Source organism: Erigeron canadensis, chromosome 8 (assembly GCF_010389155.1).
Source record: "Erigeron canadensis isolate Cc75 chromosome 8, C_canadensis_v1, whole genome shotgun sequence".
In the NCBI taxonomy this organism is placed as follows: Eukaryota; Viridiplantae; Streptophyta; class Magnoliopsida; order Asterales; family Asteraceae; genus Erigeron; species Erigeron canadensis.
The window spans coordinates 33398492-33407893 of record NC_057768.1 but is presented as its reverse complement, the minus strand read 5'-3'; the positions used below and the strand labels follow the sequence as shown (position 1 = coordinate 33407893).

The 9402-nt window shown below is 35.0% G+C and overlaps 2 protein-coding genes across 2 annotated transcripts; one reads left to right on the top strand and one right to left on the bottom strand.

Annotated features, from left to right (window-relative positions):
* Positions 1–1768: 1768 nt before the first annotated feature.
* LOC122610676 (phenylalanine N-monooxygenase-like) lies at positions 1769–3681 on the top strand. The gene is made up of 3 exons (XM_043783646.1): positions 1769–1794; positions 1947–2934; positions 3027–3681. Exons 1-3 carry the CDS (start codon positions 1769–1771, stop codon positions 3657–3659), a joined length of 1647 nt encoding a protein of 548 aa, XP_043639581.1. The 3' UTR covers positions 3660–3681.
* A 591-nt stretch (positions 3682–4272) lies between these two features.
* LOC122579437 (protein KINESIN LIGHT CHAIN-RELATED 3-like) lies at positions 4273–7426 on the bottom strand. The gene is made up of 3 exons (XM_043751614.1): positions 7171–7426; positions 4815–6702; positions 4273–4607 (listed from the first exon to the last, which is right to left on the bottom strand). Exons 2-3 carry the CDS (start codon positions 6668–6670, stop codon positions 4394–4396), a joined length of 2070 nt encoding a protein of 689 aa, XP_043607549.1. The 5' UTR covers positions 6671–6702; positions 7171–7426; the 3' UTR covers positions 4273–4393.
* Between the last annotated feature and the right edge of the window lie 1976 nt (positions 7427–9402).

The window sequence follows — 9402 nt, the reverse complement described above, 5'->3', positions numbered from 1 at the left end:
AAATATGTCGGAAAGATCGTCACGTGACACCCTTAATGTTTTTTGTGATGGAGTCATTCAATTATACCGGCATGAATATTTGCGTAGGCCAACGCGTACTGATACGCAACGCATTCTTGATCATCATGCGTCTTATCATGGTTTCTCCGGCATGTTAGGTATATATTTACTTATATATAAATATATATATATATATATATATATTACGTAGTTTAGTTAATAATGTGTATATATATATTACGTAGTTTAGTTAATAATGTATATATATATATATATATTACATAGTTTGGTTAATATTTTCGGTTTAATAAATGTGTTTATAGGGAGTCTTGATTGTACACACTGGGCTTGGGATAATTGTCCAGTAGCTTGGTGTGGCCAGTACACGCGAGGTGACCATCACGGGCCGACGATATCGCTTGAAGCAGTTGCGTCACAGGATTGTTGGATTTGGCACGCATACTTTGGTGTTGCCGGTTCAAACAACGACCTTAATGTGTTGAACCAATCTCCTTTGTTCAATCCTTTTGAAGACGGCACAACACCGTTGGTTCCTTTCACTGTAAATGAAACCGAATATCCGTATCCATATTATCTCGTGGATGGGATCTACCCAAGATATGCGATATTTGTGAAAACGATTTCTCATCCAACCGGTGAGAAAATGATTCGATATGCTAAGGCACAGGAGGCTGCAAGGAAGGATGTGGAGCGAGCTTTTGGCATTATAAAAAAAAAGGAAAATACTTAGAGAACCGGCACGACAAATGGAAGAAACCCCCATCCGTAAGATTATGTATGCGTGTTGTATTCTTCACAACATGATTTTAAAAGACGAGGACCACGCTATAAGTCCTGATTACATTCCAGATTCCCCGGTTGCGCCACAGCCATCGGATGAACGTCTGGCAGATATACAGAACCCAAATGTTCACGAAGATCTTAAGATGGATCTCATTGACCATATTCATCGCACATTCATCCCGGGCATCGATCGCTAATTCATTTATGTATTGTGTTGTCGTTTCGTTTAATATTGTAGTTTGATGTTTTATTTTGTTGTTTGTTTTATTTTTAATATTGTATTAGTTTTAATTATTAAATAAAATGTTTTGATTTTAAAAATAAATAGAAATTAAATTAAATAGAAAAGGGTGGGGAGGGGAGGGGTAGCGAGGTACTCCTAGCATTAGGGGAGGGGAGGAGAAGAAAAATCGGGGAGGAGAGGAGAGGAGTGGGCAAGCTCTCCCCCACCCTTAAAAACTATAGTTGCCTTTTTCTTTGTTGATTTTTTAGTAATAAAATTCGCTTTGATTTGTAAGGACATAATAAAATTTAAGTTTTCAACTTCTAAGCCAAATGATTAAATGGTTTTTATATATAGTAACAGATCGAGATAAAATTAAAATAAAACATGATATATCTGTCTTTGTCATATTGCCAAGTCTTTTGGTCAAGACATAAGGGTATTACATACTTACAATAATTAATAATTTAGAAAATGTTTTTTAAAAAGATGATCGGATTAAAGTATATTTGTAGACTAAAATTATATATATATATATATATATATATTTTAAATACAAATTCGTACACTGATGGGTTATTAGCCCATCCGAGACATGAAACTTTTTTTTTTCTTTGTCACATACGATATTTGAACTCATAGCTTTTAAGTCACTTGATATATACTTAAAAGTACTAGATTTTTACATTTGGGATGAAAATTACATAATTTTACATTTCGAACCTTTTAAATATTGAAATAATGGGTGAAAGTAATAAACGAGAAGGGTAAAAAGAAACTGTTATAAGTATGATTGATTAAGAACGAAAACAACACAAATAAAAGTTTCAAGTTTTGTCAAAAACATGATACTAATTCTCTCAATCATAATGCTCATCATTATCTTCCTCAAACCAATGTTGTCTTTCTTTCTCACCAGGTGCACAAGCTCTAATCTCCGGCCCCTTCTGCCTCCGGGTCCAAAACCCTTTCCCTACATTGGTTGCTTAATTACCATGCTCCGGAACAAGCCAACTTTCCAATGGATACATAGAATGATGGATGACATGAACACCAATATTCTATGTGTCCGTCTTGGAAACGTCCATGTTATAGTAGTGAGTGATCCAAAGATAGCTTGTGAGTTCTTGAAAGACAAAGATAGGATGTTCTCGTCAAGGCCAGATTGTGTGTCGGGCTATTTAACTAGTGGTGGTTACTTGAACGCTTCTCTTGCTCCAATGGGTGATCATTGGAAGAAGATGAGGAAAGTTCTAGCTACCGATATCCTTTCCATGGCTAGACATGAGTGGCTTCAAAACAAACGAGACAAAGAAGTTAATAATCTGCTTAGGTATGGAAAGATTTGTAAGCTTAATTACTTGCTATATGTTTTTGATGTCTTCTTAATTAGACATGTGTTTAAGCTTACAATTATCCCCTTTCATTTCCTTACCAAACTAAGTCAATGTATGTATCTATTAGGTACATTTACACTCAATGCAAGACCTGGTGTAGTCTCAGGAAGGGTAGTGAATGTGAGGGTGATTGTGCAACAACACTCGATCAACATCATAAGAAAGATCATCTTCGGGAGTAGATATTTCGGCAAAGGGGATGCATACGGCGGACATGGACAAGAAGTGGTTGAGCATTTTGATTCTTTATCAACGATTGCCGGTCATGTTTATGCTTTTTGTGTGACAGATTACTTCCCTTGGTTAGGATGGATAACTGATTTTGATGGGCATGAGAGAAACCTAAAGAACGCTCTTTGTATTGCAAAAAAGTATTTAGATCCTTTGGTTGATGAAAGGATTCAACAATGGAACAATGATATTAAGACGAAAGAAGATGACTTGCTTGATGTTTTCATCAACCTGCAAAACCCTCGACTCAGCGTAGATCAAATAAAGGCCCAGATCCTTGTAAGATTGACTAACATGATTTTTGGTTTCAATATTCATGTGTTACAATCCTAATATATACGCATTCATTATTTTTGGTGTCTTATTTTCAGGATTTTTTTCTAGCTACTTTTGATAACATTCCAAATAATATCGAATGGACATTAGCGGAAATGATTAGCAACCCAAGAATCTTGGAAAAAGCAGTCCATGAGATTGATTCCTTGGTTGGAAAAGATCATAGACTCGTACAAGAAACCGATCTAGTCCATCTCAGATATATCAAGTCATGTGTGAGGGAAGCGTTCAGGTTGCACCCAGTTGCCCCTTTCAACCTTCCCCATGTGGCGTCTGAAGACACTATTGCTGCTGGGTACTTCATACCAAAAGGTAGCCATGTGCTTTTAAGCCGTCCTGGGCTAGGACGAAATGCTAAGGTCTGGAATGACCCATTAACTTTTAATCCAGACCGGCACATAAATGGTCAAAATGAGGTCGTGCTAACTGACCACGATCTTAACATGTTGTCATTTAGCACTGGACGGCGTGGGTGTCCTGGAGTGTTGTTGGGCACAACCATTACTGTAATGCTCATGGCTAGGCTCGTACAAGGGTTCACTTGGGAGTTGCCGCCCAATGAACCACACGTTGATCTCAAGGAGAACATGCACAATTTATGGAAGGCCAAACCATTACTAGCCTTAGCGAAGCCACGCCTGCCGCACCATCTATATCCCACTTGTTAGACGCAAAAAAATGTCCTCACATTTAGTACATGCATGTTCATATAAATCAATAATGTGTATTACCATTAAAGGCTCGAAAAATTATAAATGATGGCAATTTTTACATATCATAGATCATGATGCATCTCATGTAATGATCCTGTACAGAAGTATATACTTGAGAATATATAGAGAAATGTGTGTGATAAGTCACTACAAAAGTTCTGTATTAGCTCAATAGATATGTTAATCCAAACACCCCCCTTAACTCATCCGAATGGCTTGTCCATCTCTGTTTCTTAGCTAATGGCGAGTAATATCCACTAAATTTTACATTTGTGATGATTTATGCAAGATACTGCTTTTTCGTTCTGATTTGGCATTTGTGGTGGTAAAAATTGTTCCACTCAGGCATTCTTTCAACTGCTGTATGTTTTGATAGATGCTGGCATATACGTGTTCTAGCTTTCGAGGACACGGAGTTAGATGTTGCCGGTATATCTCTATGGAAGATGTGATATAAGGAATATAATTGTGGTTGATGATTGAATATAATGCGACTGAACATAATTGTGTAAATCGTATAAGACCATTTATGTACAAAGGAATACATAAATTACTAGCAGAAACAATATAAATACAAACTCAAATAGATCAAGTGATCTATCTTCAGGATAAATATATATTAATTATTATATTATGTGTCTATAAACTTACACAATACATTGCTGCTTTGAGGACAACAATAATCATAATCACACATCAATGACCTCATTGCTGGTTTTTGACCGATAATTTGAATCAAAAAGGTTTTCTAATGATTTAGTTTTTCTGTTTCTTACCTTCCCAGCAACTTTTAGCAATTCCGCCAATCTTTTTTTCTCTTCATCCACATCAAAGCCTGCCGTCCCGAGCTTTTCCTCCCTCATCTCAACAATATGTTCCAAGATATCTATTGCATCATCCAACCTGCACAATGTGATCAAATTTTTATATCAAGGTATGTGCCTACCATAACAGCAAAAAGATCACATAATACAGTTTCATATCATTATCAGTATATGCTCATTATGAAGTTTTGAAATGTTTTATCAGTCAGTTCGTCCCAACTCAGTTTGATTTTGAGTTGCATGATCAAACAGTTAAATAGAGCACAAAAACACAGAGAGTCCATACCTGCCTACAGCATCATATGTACCCGCAAGATTGCTATAAACGGCAAGGGTATCAGTGTGAAGAGGGCCACACTCTCGTTCCAAAATGATCCTGGCTTCTTCAAAGCATTCTATTGCCTCAGTTAAAGCATAACGTTGCACACAAGTGAGTCCCATTTGGTTGAGTGCGATCCCATAAAATACAGATTTCTTCTCACTACTTGCACGAAGCTTGGAGATGGCGCTTTTGAAAGAATCATAAGATTCTGAATACTTTCCCAGCACGTAATACATAACTCCCATTTGGGCTTCAATACCTGCAATCGTGCTTTGCTGCCCAGGAATATCGTTGTATATCTTTAATGCTTTGAATAGTAATTCTAGTGCATTGTCAAGCTCATTCATGGACTCATATATAGCAGCGATGTTAGTAAAACCACAAGCAATTTCCTCTAAAGGGATCCCAGAAACAGGGTTGTCATATATATGGAGAGCGTTTCTGCAGTAAGATTTTGATTCTTTCAACTTCCCGGTTTTGTTGCACAAATCAGCCAAACGGGCCAAAACAGAAGCAACAGACGGATGGTTTTCCCCTTTGAATGATTTGAGAGACTTAAGTGCTTTTTGATATGCGGCAATAGCTTCATCATATCTCGATAACGATAAATATGAATCTCCAATGCTTAAGTCTACAAAGGATACCTCATTTTCTAGCCCGTTAGCCACCATAGCCATGCTAGCTAAAACTAGATGCTCAAGCGCACCTTCATGGTCACCTTTTGTCTCACAGATTAGACCCATGAGTCTCCTATCCGCAGCTTCTTCTGCTTGCAAGCCCATATTTGAATGAATCTCAATAGCCTTTTGACAAAACCTCTCCGCTGTGATGAAATCCAGTGCTTGAACATATGCTTCTGAAAGATACCTACAAGTTTCAGCGATTCTTGGATCAGAATCACCTAAAACCTCCTGTTGCACTTCTAAACCAAATGTGTAACATTTTAGGGCATTTTCGAGTTGACCCAACATAGAATAAGTATCACCCAACTGCATCAAACCGGAAAATTTAGCCAGTGCGTGATCTTGACTTTCATTGACCACTGGGATCCTGATGGACTGTTCAAGAACCAGTATGGCTTCACTGTATTGGCCCAAACTACAGTGTACGGCTGCTATAACATGCTGACACATGACAACATCTAAATTTGATTTACCATTAGCAGATTTCTCAAAAGAAGAAGCTGCACGAAGAGCCAAGTCGAGGGCTTTACGAGGGTTAGAACCAGATGCCATCAAATCCCGGGCTTGCTTAATCAAATGTGGGCCAAGATCCACATCTTTATCTCCAACAACTGATTTTCTTGACATCTTATTGGTTTTTTTGGCTGAAAGAGTGTTGGTTTGATGGTGTTTGCTCTTAGGACTCCATCTAGAACTTGCTTCTGACTCCACTTGTGAAGGGGCTGCTTTCTTTGAAACTTTTGATGAACGCGAATTCACACTTTCTTCTTCAACTTTCTTAGAAACATCTTCAGTTTCTTTCAATATCTCTACTTCCCTCATCTCCCCTCCCACTATATGCCTCAACTCGGAATCAATCCTCGACTCTTCACCATCCGACTCATAGCTAAGCCTAGACACTGACTCATCAGAACTTTGCATATCACACACATTATCATAAAGCTCTTCAATAGACAGCTCAACACCACCACCACCAGAAGCACCCACATTACCAGGACTTGAAGGAACACGGCCAACATCTTTCGGATACTTGATTAAATCCAACTTCTCTTTATTTTTCGGCACATTCCCATTCTCGGGCATTTCATCAAACACCTTCTCTTCATGAATTTCATCAGTAACCAACCCAGGCATCATTAAATGTGCAAATAAACTCACAAACAAAAACTCTGTCCACAAATGTCCAAAAAGGTAGAAACTTTATAGCATACAAGATACAAACACTAAAATTCAAATATCAGATCTAAATAAATACGGAGTATTTGAAATATTCAAATATAAATAGTGACAAAAAGGATAAAACCAATCACAGTTCAAATTCAAATGTTAAAAAGCATAAAGTTCAAATTCCATAAAGTATCAAATACACACATATATAATAATTACACAAAAAATACTTCAAAAAGTAAACATTTGACCCACAAAGATTTGATCTTTTTAAAATTTGCACACATTCCTTGAAAAAATTCTTAAAAAATATTTAAATAAAAAAAATAGACATAACCCAGATATATAACAACTAAAAGATTGAAGAAACACAATCCCATATGAAATAACTTAAAAAGATTGGAACTTTAAGCATATTTGACATTAAAAAAGACATATTATCAAGAATCTCGAAGAAAAAAAAATCATACCTTAGTGAGCACCCATGAAGTAGTTTGCAAGATTTTGTAAGATTTTTTGGGGGGTTTTATAATGAAGAGAATAAATAATATATATTTTTATTATAAATTTGAAGTGATTTGGGAGTTGAGAGTCTTGAGGCAATGAAAAGAGAAGGGTAAAAACGGAAGATGGAGCAAAGTTTCTTGGGCAAAACGGGAAATTTGTGGGATTTTTATATTTGCAGGGTGGAATGTCAGAAAGAAGGAAGGAGTTACAACTTTACATTGGTTGTTTTAAAACCGAAAGTCTTTTTATGCCAACCAGCCTAGTTGTTTTCTAGGATTTCTAGATATAGAAGTTTCTAGTAGTGAAATGACTTCTTTGGCCCTTGGTTGAAGTAGTCTGGCTTTTTACTCATGCTGGAAGGTAGAATGTTGGAAAAGTAGAAATGAAGTCATAGTCGACCATAACATAACTTTGCAATGTTGCAAACATTTTTGGTCTGGTTAGGGTTGTAAACGGTTCGGTTCAGTTAGCTTGAAATTTCGAACCATTTTTTGAGTTTCGGTTCGGTTAGTTGGAAATTTTAAACTGTTAATTTCGGTTACCTAAAAAAGTCTGTTAATTTCTGTTTTATTTTCGGTTAACCATTTATTAAAATTATGATAATATAAGTTTAAGTTTCAATTATAATAGTCAATTTACATAGTATTGATTAATTTTTCTATGTGTAATAGTTATTTAACTACATTAATATTTTATTTTAATTAATAAATATACATTAAATCTAGTTTTAAATTAATTTTTTTTCAAACGTTATATTTATACAATGCAAGTTTTTATTTAAGAGTATCATGATTTTCACCTTAAAATATCTTCTATATGATATTACTAATATTTTTGATAAATATTTTAAACAAAGTTAACAACTTTTCTTAAAAAGAGTATATATATATATATAAGAAAATTACTTAGAATATTCAAAACTAATCATAGATTGTAAAATAAAGTTTGTAAAATTGTTGATATTTTAGGCAATAAATACAAAATTTAGCTACATTGATATGTAAATGATGTATTCATGTAATAAATATGATTATATGTAGGTATATATCAAAATTCGGTTCGGTTCGATTAACCGCTGGGAATGAATATTGATAACCATAACCGAACCGTTACACATCGGTTTTTTATTTTCGGTTTTTTCAGGTTTCGGTTTCTTCCGGTTTCGGATCACACAGTTCGGATCGGTTTTTCGGTTCATTTCATACACCCCTAGGTCTGGTTACCATATCTTTGGTTTAATTAAGGTTTTAGAAAATAATATAGAGAAATGAAACTTGTAATGATAAACCAACTATTAATATGTTGAAATGGTAAAGGTGGTGTATTGTTAACATTACCTCAATAGTTAAATTTGATCTCAGCTAGACCCTTATTTATGATTATTAGTTGAGCGAGGTTGGCTATTGAATTATAGCCTCAAAGTTTGTGGTGAACGTGAATATAACATTTATTGGCTCACATGATCTACGTCACCCATCTATTATTGATGTTAACTGCGACCAGCTCGTGTTGCTATTGATAGGAAAACAAAGATATAAGATGTTAATATATAAATTAAGGGAGAGGTTGAAGAGTTTGTCTCTCTACAGGGTTCGGGTTTGATTAACATTTAATTATTATTTTCATGGAAACTAAGTAATAACAAACTAACACTTATGATTAAAAAAAATAAAAAAAATATGTAAGATTGAATCTAAACAGAAGTAGTGGCAAACAAAGAGATTTTATTAATTACTAGAATTGTATCCAAACAATCCATATAAGTTGAATGTTTCAAATAGTTTATCGATAATACAAGGCTAAAAGGTTTGAGAGACTCCACGGGCATCACCAAATAACAGCTACATCATAATCGGGAGTTACAAGGGTATAAGGTGACAAAAAACATTTATTTATTTTTAGTCTAGAGAAACTGGATTCGAGTATTGTCAAAGGCAAACTTAAGAGAATCAGGAAATTATAAAGTGGTTGAAATTCACCTGGACACTAGCTTGACTGAGAAATTAATGGGTATCAAATGGTATATAAGATCAAGAGGTTTCCATCCAATTATCCTTTTTTTAATAATGAATTATTTTTTATATTACTCAATAAAACATGATTGAGATCCATAGGTACAGTTCATGATTTTAACTTTTGGATTAAAATCAAAGGTCAAAATTCAAATATTAACTTTGAATCTTAACCTTTGATTT

Excerpts from the sequence above, each read along its gene's own strand:
- LOC122610676 (XM_043783646.1), top strand. The coding sequence starts at position 1,769 with ATGGGTGAAAGTAATAAACGAGAAGG. Across the intron at positions 1,795-1,946 it reads GAAAGTAATAAACGAGAAGG|GTGCACAAGCTCTAATCTCC; the intron begins GTAAAAAGAAAC and ends CTTTCTCACCAG. Across the intron at positions 2,935-3,026 it reads AAATAAAGGCCCAGATCCTT|GATTTTTTTCTAGCTACTTT; the intron begins GTAAGATTGACT and ends TCTTATTTTCAG.
- LOC122579437 (XM_043751614.1), bottom strand. The coding sequence starts at position 6,670 with ATGATGCCTGGGTTGGTTACTGATGAAATTCATGAAGAGAAGGTGTTT. Across the intron at positions 4,608-4,814 it reads ACATATGATGCTGTAGGCAG|GTTGGATGATGCAATAGATA; the intron begins GTATGGACTCTC and ends CACATTGTGCAG.